The sequence below is a fragment of the Hetaerina americana genome, unplaced genomic scaffold (genome assembly GCF_022747635.1).
Source record: "Hetaerina americana unplaced genomic scaffold, ioHetAmer1.1.p SCAF_8, whole genome shotgun sequence".
Classification (NCBI taxonomy): Eukaryota; Metazoa; Arthropoda; class Insecta; order Odonata; family Calopterygidae; genus Hetaerina; species Hetaerina americana.
The window spans coordinates 68239950-68257504 of record NW_027287427.1 but is presented as its reverse complement, the minus strand read 5'-3'; the positions used below and the strand labels follow the sequence as shown (position 1 = coordinate 68257504).

Genomic DNA, 17555 nt, shown 5'->3' with positions numbered 1-17555 from the left:
ACAAATATGTTTACGCGTCAATGTATATTATTTTATTGACAGAGGTGAATTAATTATTCTATGTTTCTTTCCCCTCATGATATTTGCTAGAAAATCTTTAATCCCAGTCATTTTCGAGACCTACATAATTCTTATTTCCTGTTCACCAGGATAGTGGAACCATTAACCTGAGTAGCTTATCGTCGTCTTTTGTAGCATAGTTTAATTCCCCTAAAATGATATATTACCCGTGAAAAATAGAATTGGACATATTATTGTATTTCTGTGTGCATTAAGTTCTCAATGCCCGGTGGCTGGCTAATTATCATAATAATTAACGATTTCTGTATACTCTATCCGTAAAACGCACTGTATATAAATCAATAGGGCGTGCGTTGTTTTCTAATTTCGAAAAATATTACTAGAGAAAGCTTAAATAACGAGTATATCAGAGAAATACGGAGCGAGGGGCGCGCGTCGGCGCGAGAGCAGTGGAAATAAACACTCAAAATCGGGGTTTTTCGAAGTTTGGTATTAGGCGCGCATAATATGCTAGGAGGTATCCTCGTAGATCGTTCCCACTCGACTCCTGCTACCAAGGCGCGAGGAAGTTACCTCATACCCCTATGTCAAGGGAAAATACGCCATTGGCTGAGATACCATGCAGGCGGAGCCTCCAGCCGCTGTCGGAACACCCAGCCAATGAACTTAGTTTTGTAGTTCTTTCTCTTGTCTCCTCCCAAAGGATGCCTCAGCCAATAGCGCATGGCGAAGGAAGGGGAAATTATCCGGCGGCGGGAACGAGGAGAAGTCAAGTGAGACCTTCTACAAGGAAACCTCCTAATATGTTATCCGCGCCGGGTAGCGGACTTCGAAAATCAAGGTTTTCAGCTCGTCGCGGAGCTGCTGCTGTGCTCCAAAAATTACTATTATTCAATTATTTGCTATTATCAGCTTCACTGTTAGTATTTTTCTGAAATACAACATTCTACACATTATTTTAAATGGAAATTACGACTGAATTTCAGATTTCGCAAATTAAATTAATAATTATTATGATATTTTGTCATACTTAAGATGACTTTGCTGATATTGTATTGCTGAAAGAAAGACGTAAACGTATGTATTATAAATTGATTTATTTACAAGTATGTTTACGCGTCAATGCATATTATTTTATTGACAGAGGGGAATCTATGCTTCTTTCCCCTCATGATATTGGCTAGAAAATCTTTAATCCCAAAGTCATTTTTGAGACGTAAACATTGCTCATATTTCCCGTTCACCAGGATTTTGGAACCATTAGGCTTATCGTCTTTTTATGGCATAGATTATTCCGATAAAATGATATATTACACATGGAAAATAGTATTGCACATATTGTATTTCTGTGCGCATTAAGTTCTCAATGCCCGGTGGCTGGCTAATTATCATAATAATTAACGATTTCTGTATACTCTATCCGTAAAACGCACTGTATATAAATCAATAGGGCGTGCGTTGTTTTCTAATTTCGAAAAATATTACTAGAGAAAGCTTAAATAACGAGTATATCAGAGAAATACGGAGCGAGGGGCGCGCGTCGGCGCGAGAGCAGTGGAAATAAACACTCAAAATCGGGGTTTTTCGAAGTTTGGTATTAGGCGCGCATAATATGCTAGGAGGTATCCTCGTAGATCGTTCCCACTCGACTCCTGCTACCAAGGCGCGAGGAAGTTACCTCATACCCCTATGTCAAGGGAAAATACGCCATTGGCTGAGATACCATGCAGGCGGAGCCTCCAGCCGCTGTCGGAACACCCAGCCAATGAACTTAGTTTTGTAGTTCTTTCTCTTATCTCCTCCCAAAGGATGCCTCAGCCAATAGCGCATGGCGAAGGAAGGGGAAATTATCCGGCGGCGGGAACGAGGAGAAGTCAAGTGAGACCTTCTACAAGGAAACCTCCTAATATGTTATCCGCGCCGGGTAGCAGACTTCGAAAATCAAGGTTTTCAGCTCGTCGCGGAGCCGCTGCTGTGCTCCAAAAATTACTATTATTCAATTTTTCGCTATTATCACCTTCTCTGCTAGTACTTTTCTGAAATGCAACAAATCTATACCTTGTTTTAAATGGAAATTACGACTGAATTTCAGGTTTCGCAAATTAAATCAATAATTATTATGATATTTGGTCATATTGAAGATAGCTTGGCGATGTCCAGGCACCTCAGCTCTTCCCTCGTCGTCGGCGCCTCGAATTTGTTACAAGGTTATGGCGGTACATTGTCTCCGGTAATTTTCAAGGCTACGTAGATGGTATTCTGTTTTAGATAAATTAAAACAATCAAGGGTAGGTGGACATTAAATGTTATTATCGACAGCCGTACGGCGATCTGGGGTGGCAGGGATTTAAATAGGGGTAAAAATGCCTCTCCTTATTTTCAGTGCTCTTATGTATTTTAGAGATATCATTATTTTTCTAAACAGCTCATGAAAACATGTTCAAGCTCATGAAAACATGCTCAGCACATGAAAACATGACATTCATGCCAGAAATTTGGGAGGAAAGATTAGATTAGTGGTGAGGTTTCACTGGACTTTCATTTCAAACTATCATTTTCTGGTATTCTTTAAGTTAACATTTTGAATTGGACTTTTAAAATGTGAAATTATAATAAATGTGTATCTCTTCATGACGGTAATGAGTGTATGTATTTTTATGCTTTTAATTTGACGACATCTATAGTGCGGTAGTATTGTTCTTGGACGATTAAAGAATAATTTTATGTTTCGTTGTTTTCAGTATTTTATTAGATGGACATTCAAAAATATTATGAAACAAATGTTATCATAAGCTTACCGTAATTTTCATTTAAGAACAATAACAACTGGATACGAATGAGAGAAAATCTAATTTCAATATCAAACGAGAAGGTTTAACAAAAAAAGTGTAAAATAAAGCGTACCGAAAATAGAAGAAATGAATGATGTTATACAATATTGTAGTATTTTTTTTCTCATGTACGAAAATATGGAGGAATGAGGCTGAGTTTATGGCTTAAGTGGTAATTAGTTTGAATATTTTTGCAATTTTTATACTCTTTAACAAATACATTTTCAACTTATTTTCTTTTTTCTATTTTTTACGTAATGTTACGAGGTGACAGGAAGGTAGAAGAGATGCTTAGGGGCACGGCGTACTCGAATTATGCCATAGCCGTAATCAATCGATTTTTTGTTTATCCCATTAAGTCAGTGCAAAGGACATTAAATACTTAGACTGTCAACAAATATCGGAAGAGTAAACGTCACTGAATGATATTCGTGCCCTTTTGTTTTTTATTAATTTCATATGCCTTTACAGGAGGAATGAATTACGAGTATAAGTTTCGTATAATGATGATATCTGTGCAAAGTTCTACGGAAAACATTTTTCTCTTACTACGAGTTTTTCTCTTATTAAATGTCTCAGCCGTAAATTATTTATATGCATACTCGTTTTCCAAGTTTTTCCATGTTATGCTTGTTCAATAGATATACCCCCAAACAATCAAAATTAAGATTTATTACATTTAATTGAATTAATTAACTAAATTAAGGTTCATTTAATGTTTACGTTTAATGAACTTCCGCGGATGAGTCTGTTGAAGTTACCGTCAAGGCACCCGGAGTTCTTTAAATTTGACACAAGAGTTCGATAATATAGTATGTATCGTATCGTCTCGTATGGCTCAGCTATCTATTGATTTTTTGATTCTCCATGTATTCGATGGGTACTTACCACAATTCCGTCAACTTTTGCCCTGGCTGCACAAATGTCGGCATTTTTTAATAACCTTTACTTGTTTAAGCCTGACTAGGTTTATTCAATATCCCCTTTAAATATTATTGAACATGGAAAACACTTCCACCATGTGAATATTTGGACTAGGAAGGTACGAAGGTAGGCTGAAAAGTGATGCATACATGCTTGTAGACCACAAACAAAATGACCTTTAGAAGCACTCTTGGTAATATGTGGAATTAACATACCTCTTCAACTTTGTGCACGCATGTTGAGGAGGAATGCGCAGGTTTGAGGCATTTGTTCATTTGTTCGACATGGATAAAATTCCGCGATTAATGCATGCACAAAATACGCAACCTGGTGAGTTTCTCGTCCGGCTACTAACTGGAATTGGCTCCTAGGAAATGGGTATTGCGTAAAATTTAGTCCGTGGGTAACTTTGGCTAGCGAAGATTTATCGCAGCCCACCATGATTGGTAGAAGATAAAAATACGTTATTTTCTACACCTACATAATACCCCGCAAGCTGCCGCAAGGACGGGGGGTGTTAGGTCACCACCATTAAAATAGGATAAAACCACACGCAAAACCAAATCATGTTACCACCACACAAATATTACTTTGATCATGCCCACGAAAAATTTTAATTGCACGAAAGAAAGTACTTAACACAAAAATATTCAAGTGCAGGATATCTATATTCAAATCATGCTGTAGAACTGCGAAAAAGATGGGTCTATTTAATTAAAAGAATAACATGCAGGAAGAAACATGCAAGCTATCGACAAATATATACACTACCAATTCTAATTATCTCCTACGCCATTGCTGTCATATTGATTTCTAATGGTACGAGAAATAAACGACATTTTAAATACATCCGTTCTACAATAAATCTCCCTGATTTTACGTTGGTGATCTGAACTATCATAGTACGTCGGGGCCTGTAATAGGCCTTTGACATCCTCAGATAGGTAACCTGCCTCAAATTGACGCAGTGAATTTAACCTGTATTAAAGTCAACGGTCAACTAGTGGCTCCTATCCTAATTCTTTCAATAGTGTCGTGACATTGCTACCTTGTGTATAACTTTTCACAAACCTAACGGCTCTACGTTGCACTCAATCTGGTAGATTATTAAGCCTAAGGAAATTTTATTTTAAGGAAAACTAGCATTTATAGGTACATTTTTCTCGCGTTATTCATGAAATAACTTTCATTTCAGCTGTTGGTCGACCAGGTTATGATACTTGAAACAATGACTCCGTTGGACTTCATGGATTTTCGTAATTACTTATCCCCAGCATCTGGTTTCCAGAGTCTGCAATTCCGATTGTTGGAGAATAAACTTGGGGTTAGGCAGGTAAATGAAATATGATAAATAAGTTGTGGTTTAATTATACAACAGGACATTATATATTATTATTATTAATAAATGGCATGCCGCAATCAATTTATAACGGCTGTGACTTAATTAATGCTGACTATTGCATTTCACCTATTGAATTTATAGTTTTTTTCTAGCTGATAACCTTAAAAAACCCAATAATTTTTATCAGTCAGAGCACCTATCCCAGGGTACACATTCGTTTCTCAGAGCAGGTTTTCCTAAAATGAAGATTTTAAATGCATATGACGTTAGAATTAACTACTAAATGTTCTGCCTATCCCGATCCAAACTTTTCCACATTCTAAACCTGAAAATTTCTTTGTACACAGCCTCGTTGTTACGGAGATTAATAATCATGTGCTTGTTTTTGCATCAATAGGAGCATAGAGTGAAATACAATCAGAACTACAGGCGAGTGTTCGGGAATGATGAGGCCGCCATCGCTGCCATTGAAAAGTCTGAGAGCGAGCCGTCCTTGGTGGAGCTGGTGCAAAGGTGGCTGGAGAGAACCCCGGGATTGCAGACCGAAGGCTTTGATTTCTGGGGTAAATACCGCCGAGCCGTGGGTGCACTCTTGCGGCAGCACCAAATGAAAGCTAAGGTAAGGGTACCTGTGAAACTCTTTGCCACCAAATTCGTTTTTCGTCGCGCAATTATAATTAGAACCTATCTAGGAAGTGCTTTGGCTAAAAATTGTCAAAGTAGGGCATAAGTTAAATTGCTTTTGGCCGAGGAAATTTCATACGGAGGGGTTGGTGACTGGAATTTATGGTAAGAGTGTTAAGGGAAGACTAGATAATTCTTTGATATGAAGCTTGGTTTTGTACGACCCGGAAATGTAGACATTGACAAAAATGATAGACGTTGTTTTTGAGATGCGAGTGTGGAAAAGGATGGAAGAAGTGAAATGGACGGATAGGAAAATAAACGAAGACGTATCAGGAACGGTGGAGAAGTAGAAGAAATTGTAGGGAGAAATCCAAAGGAGGCAGAATAGATGAATGCACAGTAGTAGTAGTTTTTATGGGAGGCGACCGACAGCGAAGGTATTTTGCACCATTAGGGATGGATAGGAAAGGAAGTGTGGAGAGAAACCCGGCGTCGGCATTAGCCCACTCTTGTCGAAAGGCGCCAAGGGGTCCGCAGTTTAACGTCCCATCCGACGGACGTCGTACTCACTCCAAGTGCTCTCCACAAAGCACCTCAAGTGGGGATTGGGATACAACTGAAAAATATTTGTCTCCAGAATTTGCACCCAGACCCTCTCGGTGGTAAGCCTGTTCGTCAGCCACGGCACCATCCTTTCACGGCCAGCCACGGCATCATTCTACCTGACCTGAATTCGACTTGAAGACTCAGGCAAGATAGCCAGGCAACCGTCGACACCAAAAGACTGCCAACGTGGATGGAGAACCTGGAAATACAAAGACAAGCAATTCAACGCCACAGAAACCTTCGTATGAATTGAGAAATGTTATCTTTCGCTCGTTAGGTTTTATTTAGAATATGCTGCTAGTATATGGGATCCTCACGAAGTTGGAGTGCAGCGTAGATGAGGTATATTTATAAATCGTTGTTATGATAAACTCAGTAGCGTATCCAAACAAATTGGGGAAGCTAGGCTGTGAATTATTCACGGAGCGAAGGTTAAATGACAGATTAAATCTCTTGCATAAATTGGGAGGATGTCTCTTTAGAAGTGATGTTGAAAATGTGTTATTACCCCCATTGCACTACAGTAGAAGAGATCATGTTAGTAAAATTAGAGAGATTTAGTGCAAAACGGATAGATTTAATATGCCGTTTTTGCCACAGAAAATAAGGAATCAGAATAACATTGTCAGACTGTGGTCAGGTCATATTTGGTTCAAAATTATTCCGGCTTGTATTCACCCCCATCACACACCCTAGCGGTGGTTTACAGGATACTAAAATATCAAATGTGCAAGTCAGGACATGCTGGTGAGAAGATACAGGAGTGTCAGTTGGAGAAGTAGGATTCTACGCATCAGAATTGCTGATGACATGATCCTTTTTGCCAACGAATAAGAACAATTAAATGGACGTTACTACACCTTAATGGCATGAATGAGGAGTATGGCTTGATGGTAAATAAGAGCAAGACCAGAACAATGGAGTGGCAGGGATATATCCACTTTCCTCGGGGAGGCAGATAAGTAGGCTGACCTCTGTGATGGCCTCAAATGTGGCTAACTCGGACGCGTAATTTTCCGTAGCAGGGGCGCTGTCCCTAAATAAAGGGTGTCCAAAGTGATTTGTAAATTTCTTCCGCAAGGATGTGAAAGATTGGATTTCATGAATATCAATGGAAGGACATGAATTCCTTCATAAAGCAATATCTAGCTTCTCGGCGACCATTGAAAATTATAGGTTTAGTAGAGGGAGGCTCTAATTGTTGCCTCAATTTTTCTTTTTCAAATGAATAGTCTGCTTTCTAAAACTTAATATTTAATAATTCACTAAATAGGGGTAACGAAGAAGTAGGAAAAATCTATTCATATGAACTGAAAAGAATAGTCACCTACTCCTTGTTTACCGGTTAACCTGCTTAATAGATCTTCTAAAATAAATCATTCCACTCATAAAATCCTAAAGTCACTCCCATGTCCTGCAATAATCCAAGATCCAAAACATGTCCCCATTTTAAAACCTAAATCCTGTCCCTCTCACACTGGCTTTTTAATTCTCTCCCACCAATACCCTACTCTTCTTGCACCTCCGGTAATGTAGTAATCCCTGCCTTCTTTCTCCATTGGACAGTGTACTGCACCACTAAATATTAGAATTAATAACTATCAAGCTTCTTGAGAGCCTTTTGGTTCAATGGTTATTAATTTTTTGCCAACATCTTTATAACCCTAGAAGGCACCAACAGAAGCTGCCAGGACACATCAGTTGGCAGATGTAGAGAGAAGGAGAGCTGTTTTTGACTCAGTATTTGATGAGGTTGCCCATGAGGCTTTGGTGGCCCGTGGAGAGAGGCGATTCTCACACCGTGCCCTCCAGGGTGCGATCATGATCACCTTCTATAGGGATGAACCCAGATTCAGCCAACCCCACCAGATGCTCACTCTCTTGATGGACATTGACTCACTCATTACTAAATGGAGGTGTAAGTATACCCTGCTCTTTGATCGATGGCTATGATTAATAATGAATTTTTTATATCCGCAAAGGAAAAATATTCTCAATTAATTAATTAAGGTTTTAATTTATTGTTTCTACTTGTCTTTGGTAGACTTTCATAGACATTTTGAAGTGGCATGCATGTTAAATAGAAAATTCATTAAAGTGTTTGTGTTACTAAACAAATTCACAGTTTGTGCTGCATAAGATATTTTCTTACTTTTTCAGATAAGTCTATGAAATCTATAGACATAAATTTCTCACTTTTTCAGACAATCATGTGATCATGGTGCAGAGAATGATTGGATCACAGCATCTGGGGACCGGAGGATCCTCAGGGTATCAATATCTCAGATCAACACTAAGGTAAGCTTTGCCATTACGTATATTTTTTGCACATGTTCTTCCTTGAATGATACTTAACCCATGAATGGCAGATTTTATGCCATACATTTTTATTGCCTTTTCCAATGCTAATGTTAAGTTGTATAGAAACCGAGAAAACAACTTTGTTTCAATTTTGCAATTCTGCTTAGTAGAGGGTATGTGTAAAATTTGATACTTCTAGCCAGTCAATGCAGTTTCTGCGTCGATTTCATATTTGTTATGTTGTTAAAGTCTACTGCTTTTCAACCTAAATGGAATACTTTCATTTTTTTAACAAGGTTAAAATCAAGTGTTAGAGCAAAAATATATATTTGTACTCAAGCCATCTACTTACATACTTTTATTCAGCCATGTTCTACAAGTATTTAAAAATGTGTTAATTAGTTAGAAGAAACTATCACCATGAGATTTTATCAACCTTTTCAAATTTTGTTAATTTTTATTGGTTATAAAATCTTCATTGGATAAATATTTTTATGACGATTCAATGTTAATGCAAGGATACTAACATTTCACAGACAACTTAAAAGCTTTGACCAGAAAAAAATTAATAATTGTAATAGGTTCTTCCCTGTATGTAGACTTACTTTTAATAGCTATTTGAATTGTTGGTTTTCTATTTCGAAGTATGTCTAAGTTGAAGTTGCATTAGACCCAGAGCTTCTCATTACATACTCCGTACATGTGCAGAAAAAACAAATTTCACTGAGGAGGTGGTACTGATCACCTTTTGCACATAGGATTAATAAATTATATTTTCTGTCATAACTAATTTTACCATGCACTCGGTGTCTGCAACATTTTAACTGGAGGATGAAGTCATTGCACCTAAGCCCTCTGAAAAAGTCTGAATACATTGCATGGTACTCCTAAATAATCCACAATCAAAACACCTATTAGGTATCTCAATACAACAATTTCAGAGTGTAAAAATCATTTTCCTTGACCTGGATTCAAACCCGGATCCCGGTCAAGACAAATGATTTTTACACTCTAAAATTGTTACATTGAAATGCATATTAGCAGATGACTCTGTCAAAAGTTATTGTTGCGGAATCTCCAGCAGTTTCTTGAAATTTACCCATTAGGTATGTTCAAAGACAAACCAAAGCTATTTGTCTATGATAGAAAAGCCCTAATAATTCACATTTTTGGAAAATAAGTAAATGTGTACCATCAATACTCTTTCTGTTCTTGGCATTGATTGATTACATTCAAACTAAAGTGTAGCAGTTCCCTCTTCATTTTTACCTGGAATATTGCTGCTGATAAAACCAGGAGATTTGTCTGAAAATGCTTTTTTTATATATTTTTTCCATCTGCTGCAATTATGAAAGGAAAATAATCTCAGCAGTCATATCAGTAAAATTCACTTTGCATTCTACATTTAGATATCTGTCGGTCAAAGTTTTAACATAACTTCCATCTTTATCACTGTCTTTGTCAGAGTGGTATTTTCATTCAGTAGTTTGAGATAGATCTCAAGGGATTCAATCTCCTCATCATCTTCAATAATATCCAAAACTGCATGCCACATCTAGAATGTAAAAGTTAAAATTTGGTCAAATTGTTTCAGATTTTGGCTCGATACATATGCATTCAATGTTCAGCCTGTTACCCAGATTGATACATCCAGTGTGAAAGATGAATAAATTCAGAATCCAGCTTAGGTTTAAAACAAAATCCAGCTGTCGCTGTCATGAATTTCACCTTAGAATTTGACTGGAGTCCAGTTGGACTTGTATCACTTGCTTCTGATCTTTCATATCCAGCTTTCAGATCGCAGGATGCACAATCAACCTGGCAGTTGAATTTCATATTTTTGTAGTGTTTACTTTCAGGCTTTGTTTCATTTGTTGCTCAAATTTGTTGGAGTGATAGATTTTATGCTCAAAAATTGAAATTGTGCCGGGGTAGGAAAATAAAAATGGACTCAAGCATCCGAGATCTCTTAAGCTTATGAGTGATAACTCAGGAGCAATGTTCTGTGCTTTGATGTTGAATGATTAATTGTTTATGAATAAATTAAGTGGCCTTGTCTCCTCTACTTACATGTTGGATAAGAATTTAGATATAAAAGTGATGTGGATAGACTGGTTTGAGGCATCACTTTGTGAAAGCAATTCATATCGGAAAAGAAATTACTTCGTTCTTCCAAATATGTTTTATTAAATTGGTCGTGCATAATAAAATATAAGTGGAAGAATAAAGTAATTTCTTTTCTGAAGTGATTTGGAGTAAGGATACTATATCCAGTTGACCTCTTTTGATAAACTATCCAAAACCAAAGCTGTGCAATTTTCTGGGTACCAGGTTTATTTTGAACAACATACGCAGCCTGAAAGGTACATTTTATTATGAATGCATGATTTTAATTTGCTATTGTACTTGACATGAGGTGAGTTCTACACACACACATCAAACCAACTTTTCATTTAATTTTGCATGCAAGTTACCAACTATCATTTAATACTAGAGTTCTTCTGTCATTAAAATGATATATAACAATGTTTTTTTCTTTTTTTTTTCATTAATTAGTGACCGCTACAAAGTTTTTCTTGACCTCTTCAATTTGTCAACTTTCTTGATTCCCAGAAGTCACATACCACCACTAAGTAAAGGAATGAAAAGCACATTATCTATGCGTGATGAAGAGCTATTTGATCAACAACCTCCACTAATAAATTCTACATCATGCCCAATCAAAGGAAATAACCAATTAAATGACAGCAAAGAAGAAGGAAATGAAAGTGGAGAGTGATTTGAATCTCATTTTTAAAGTTTTATAAATCCATAAGTTTGTAAAAGTTTCTATTGCAAAAGTTAGTGCCATCATACAAAACTAATAGAAACCATTTATCAATGAAATTGCACCATAAGGCAATCTTTTGCATTTTAGGGTTTTTTTCAATAAAATAACCTGGAATTGTGTATTGTTGCTTGAGCAACATTTGAATCTGTTTTTCAGGAAACACATTCAATTTTGGCAGTGGCATACACAGGTATTATGTTTGGGGAATATTAGGAATTCTATTCTGGGATATGGATCTTGGAGATCTTTCCCTCTCTGAATTAATGAGGTATCTGGCTTTCATCTTGAATCAACTATATCACTCAGATCACCAATGTAGTGTTCCTGGTTGGGTCAGTAAGTGGTATTCTTTCCTTCTGATATTTTATAAAAAATTGAATCAAAACTCTGAATTAAAAATGAGCTTATGTATCATATTCTCCTTTGGTAAAACAAGATGAAAGGGAGAGAGTGAAGGGTAGCTATAATTCCCTATGGTTGTTATGTGAGGGAATTTGAGCAATTATTCACAGATTGCCTATTCTTTATCAATAATTTACCAATATCAAACCCTCTGTCAATGAATAAGTTTTATTTATATCTTTATTTGCCATTTGCTTTCATTATAATTCCCAATTTTGAAAATACTTAGCCTTCAGCATTAATGACCAGTATTAATGAAAATTTTACCTGATAGCTGGTTAAGCACTTAGATTCCAATTGTATGTTTCTAGATGAAATTTCAGGCATTATATATAGTTCCCATTTGTATCTCTTCCCTAATCTGTTACTCAAACTTAAGATAATGATTGCCATGAGGTATTTTGAGTTAAAACTCTGAGAAAACTAAAAACTATATCTTCCAGTCTAATTTAAGGAGTGACTTGTTTTTGGAAAGTTATCAAATAAATAGCAAACTCATAATGCTGCTGGTTTGCATGCAGACTACACAGGATACCTAGAAAAGTTTTACATAATTTAATTGATTTTCAAACATTTTTAATAATTCATCATTTTTCCAAATGTGTTAAAAATTTATTCAATTGCCTATTTTATTTTGTGAGAGTTGTCAACGATTTATTTTCATTGTAAATTTTAAAACTAACTGTTTCTCCTTTCCTTAAATCATGCCCTACCCAAACATTTAAGTATATTTTGGGTTGAAAAGTGACTTACAATTGAAGTTATATGCATTATCCAAAAATCATGGCACTCATAAGGTGACATGAACAACTTCATAAGGCATGGCCGTAAAAATAGGGAAGAGGAATGGGGGTCTCTTTTGGAGTGGTGTTGATTGATGGATAAGTTCAGGGTAGTGATATGGGTAAAATTATCACAATATCTGATCATCAGCTACATGGCTTTAGGGTATATGAGTCCAGTTATCTTGAATTCTTCTCGACTGAAAATGTTTTAATCATGTATCTGAATGATATAACTGCACATAAACATAAGGTCAATTGGTATACATTTTCTACTACTTTTATAATTAATGAGACAATAGAAATTTTTTAATAGATTGTGTAAATGTGAAGCTACCCATTTTTTCTGTAATCAATTGGAGAATAAATGTTATTAGTAAATAGTTTTTGGAAAAAGATGTTGTTGTCATTATTATTATACTATTCTTCTTAATCCTTCACGTTACACGTGAAATTCCGAAAAACATGAAAATATTTTGCAAACATAAAAATATTAAGGAAGTATGCATGCATGAACAACTTTTACAATGTGAAAGTTAAAAGGTCTCTACAATAGGGCAGTTTTATAAAGTTATTTATTAAGTTCTCACACAATACAGACTTATGAATCAGAATCAAGTGTACAAAAGCTCTGAAATAAAATAGCAATATTGTAAATCCATTATCTGCCCAACTAGAAAACACGTAAAATAATAAAAGCTGCTTGATCATAAGTCTATGTGTGTACATTGTATAATTATAAAGTGCCCTCTCTTTTGACTAAATGTTCCTTCTTTTAAACCATATTAAATTCCTATTTGTCCCACTTAATTTAACTCAAAATGTTCTGCTAACACTTAGTAGATGGATAGAAAGCCGTATTTATTTTGGGGCAAGATTTAAACAATGGAGTCTCTTCTACGTATTATCTTAATCTTGTAGCCATATCAGCTGTGTTGTGGAAGAGATTCATTGAACTTGAAAAAATTATAGGATGAGTTACAGGTATGTATAATTATAGTATTAGCTGAAAAAAATAATGATGAATTTTGGCATTAGAAGGCCAGGTCCTTGGGCCAAAAAAATATAGTCAACTTTTGTTGTTCCAAAGATAACCCTATGAATATATTCAGATTGAATTGATACAAAATGTTTAGTTATTTTACACAATTATCATTTCAAATGAAACAAATACTAGTATAGAGTACTTTTGTTTCAATGCAGTAATATATAGGCCATGCAGTAATTGATGATTTTGAAAAATGACAAAATTTTTGACTGGCAGGGATAGTATACCCAGTAGTAGAATGCATAACTTCCTTTCAAAGAGAAAGAGAAAACACCTATTTATAGGCTTGGTAAAAATTATGGCAAAGTTGAATAATTCCTGTGAAATCATAAAAAACTTCGAATTCTCACATATTTCCACCTAGCCCAAGAAATTTACTTCTAGAATCTTGATTATATCCTAATAAGTAAGAGGAATCTCAAGAAAGTAACCAATGTCATTTTATCTAATATAATCTAAGGACCTCAAACCTTGCGGAATATTCCAAATGAGGTCTGACTAGAGCAATATAACACCTCTCTCTCACTAAAAATCCCCATCACCCTCTTGATGAAACCAAGTTTCTTTAAAGTGGATAAACATATTGTCCAAATACCAAATTTTCACTTAGAAAATGCATGGTGCACGAACTGCCCCAAAATAGTAAACTTAATTGGCAGTAGTTTGAACTGAACCCTCCATTTTATAATTTATATCATTCCTTGCACCAATTTGATATTGTGAGCAAGTCTATCTACATCTACACAATACCCCACAAGCACATGTGGCAGGGAGTGGTATGTCACTAGCCATTCCTCGTACACTCACTCTATTTCTTCTTGTTCCTGGCACCCCGCGATCCACCAAAAACCACATGGAAAGGGTTATTACATATATTACCAGTGTTACATGGTTAGCAGCTATTCCGCTGCCAACAAAAAGAGGACAAGAAAATATGCTAAAAAAGGGGTGGAAAACATGCAAATCAGGCACTTATTACCAACCAATTAGTATGTATTCCACACTTTCCGAACAAACAGTTCACAAAGACAATAGCCTTTATATGAATTCACCTACACCCCACATGTCTAAAGTGCACCCGTCGGGGGGTGTTAGGACACCAGATTTGAATTTAGATTGTGCACTTACTGGTACAGTGTTCTGCAGGAATTTGATCCCACATACCCCTACTTTCGAAAATGTGTGCCTAAGTATTAGTTTCTCCCCCTTTTATTGTTGTCGCCCAGAGTGCGCGGGGGAAAACGAATACTTGAATCTATCAGTTCAACGGAATCACAACCCTCTGTTTTTTTAGCAACTGTCGGCCTTGTCAATGTGATTAGGGGGCCTAATTATATCTCCAAATCCATGCTGGTTGTAGCTCAGAACCTTCCTACCTCGAAGAAACCTCCTTATGCTACTTTAAATAATGTGTTTTAATATTTCCCTAGAGAGCGGTGCTGAAGAAACGGGTCGGTAATAGGTTGGTTTATCCCTATCGCCGCCTCTACAGATGGGAGTTAAATGGACCGAATTCCAACAGAAGCCAAGTTTTATGAAAGTAACCAATGTCATTCTCCATCCATGCTCTAAAAATGCCTCAGGATCACCGAGCTAAATTACTTTCCTTGCGTGAATTCCCTGTGTGAATTTGTATTAGTCTTTGTACCTTGATGCTAATCCAAGGGTGGCTACTACAGCATTACACCATGAGCAGTGATTGCAGACGTGTAACCATCACATGACCTTCCGGAACCCATTCAGTTTCATTCTGAGACATGCGGGGTAAACGCTTATTCCTCCTATCATCTCCATAGCTATCGTTCCAAATGCTTCATCGACACTTAACACGATAACGAACTACTAACACGTGAACTTTTTATTGAGGGACGGCGCGAACGCAGTCCCTACTACCAAAAATTGTGCGCCCGAGTTACCCACATTTGGGGCAATCGCAGGAGTCAGCCTACACGGAGTGCAATGGGCAAGCCTCTTCCTGGGGAAACCACCTTGCGGATCATGGTAGACCCCTACGCCAGGTAAGTATGAATATTTCGCCGTCTCCAAGCGTACGGTTCAGAGTCTGCAAAAATTATGCCTGCGTTTTCCAAATATTGATCGCTAATATTCCTCTTCAACTTCATCAACGAGGGTTCAAGTTAAATGTATCACTTATTAAATTGTATAAGACACTAAATGGTCATCGCATTTTAACACATTGGCCGAGTCAGAGGTAGTTCTAAGTTTTTGCGGCCGGTTTTTACATGCGATTTTCGCATTCTATTTACTTTCCAATCATTTACCGCGCAAAGATTTGCTGATATATATTGATTGCAATAGCGTGCCTGCAACCTGAAATATTGCACCTCGTTTTCCAGGTTATACATTTATAAATTAATGACTCAATCTTATCACCTCTACAATAATTATTCGAATTATGTAAAACTAATATATGAGCCACCACTCACATCTTATGGGTGTTTTGGTACCGATATAAATGTCGAAATGTTCAACAGTCAAAAGTTGCATCAGTAGTTAGATATTAATCATTTTCCTACTCCTTAGTCCACACAAACCAATGCTTATCAGCAATTTGACTTCACCATGCCATGATTTTGACCTTATTAATGTCATTATTGCTTTATTCAATTACACTTTATTGCTTATTCACGTGCGTACTTATTATTTTTTTCTCGCGACATCAAAGCGGGCTACATTCTGCTTGCACACGTATATTAAGCGCAGTCTCATGTGAGAAACATGCCGTTTTCTAAACAGCGAGTTTCTCATTTCCAGGCCCTGGGAATGGTTGTTTCGATCACCACAAATCACTGACCTGGCCAGTTTCTTCTTTAATATGCAGATCACGGCCATGCCATTTAAACAGCGACAAAATGTGTAACGTGATTTTGAATAATAATAAGCCATGACCTTCAATGGGAAATATGTCAAGTGGGATTCATTTTTAAGTTGACTCTATAAAGTTTTTTGCATAAAACCACGGACAACAGAGGAGTGGGTTCTCCATCTACGTGGTAGACAGCCAGGGGGTCTGACGGGGGGTGTTGAGTCACTACCCGTAATTGAGAATAAAACCGAATTCAAAACCCACAAATTCATACCAATGAGTGTGAGCGAGTGTTTTTATGCATCTGTACTGGAATCTATCTATCTCTGCTATTTTGTCTATGCGGTCTGATCTACCTAAGTAGCGCGGGGTCATAACAATGCATTTACTACCATTCTTAAACTCGTTTGCTCTGAACATTTCTAAAAGTCCCAGCCTCGTTCGTTCTCTTCCTATCTTAGGTGGCTTCCAGCCTGATTCCCCTTAAAGACCTGTCACACTCGTCTTCTTATTGTAACAATTGCTCACGAATCTGGCGGATTTTCTCTGGGATCTATCCAATTCTTTTTGTCAAATTTTCTGCCAAGGACGCCAAATCCTTGCGGCATATTCCAAAGGAGGTCTAACTAGATCAAAATAACACCTCTCTTTAACTAGTTCATTACAATTCCCCACCACCCGCTTGATGAAACCGATTTTCTTTATAGCGGAACCACATATTGGCCTGATACGGTATGTGCTCCCCACGAAAGGCGTGGCCTTAAAACTACCCCCAAATATTAAACCTGATCGGCCGTAGTTAGAACTGAACCCTCTTTTCATAATTTATGTCCTGTTCGTCCCTTCAATTGTTCAAAATTTTCAAAACTGCGCATTTGCTTCTATTGAGCACTATCCTCATTCCTTGCACCAATTTGATATTGTGTGCAAGTCTATCTACATCTACACAATACCCCACAAGCACATGTGGCAAGGGGTAGTCGGTCACCAGCCATTCCTCGTACACTCACACTA

General features: G+C 36.9%; 1 protein-coding gene and 1 non-coding gene across 3 annotated transcripts in view; one reads left to right on the top strand and one right to left on the bottom strand.

Annotated features, from left to right (window-relative positions):
• The window catches only part of v (Tryptophan 2,3-dioxygenase vermilion), a 54319-nt gene extending 41297 nt beyond the window's left edge, over positions 1 to 13022 (top strand). The window contains exons 5-9 of one of the 2 annotated variants that reach the window (XM_071596665.1): positions 4972 to 5109; positions 5516 to 5737; positions 8020 to 8269; positions 8556 to 8649; positions 11266 to 13022. In XM_071596665.1, the coding sequence (XP_071452766.1) occupies positions 4972 to 5109; positions 5516 to 5737; positions 8020 to 8269; positions 8556 to 8649; positions 11266 to 11431 (870 nt within the window). In that variant the 3' untranslated portion in view covers positions 11432 to 13022. Of the gene's footprint in view, positions 1 to 4971; positions 5110 to 5515; positions 5738 to 8019; positions 8270 to 8555; positions 8650 to 11208 lie in introns of both variants that reach the window. The other variant, XM_071596664.1, reaches the window with a different exon arrangement.
• A 2555-nt stretch (positions 13023 to 15577) lies between these two features.
• Positions 15578 to 15740, bottom strand: LOC139698181 (U1 spliceosomal RNA). Its single transcript, XR_011702860.1, has one exon. It is a non-coding gene; the product is annotated as a U1 spliceosomal RNA (small nuclear RNA).
• Between the last annotated feature and the right edge of the window lie 1815 nt (positions 15741 to 17555).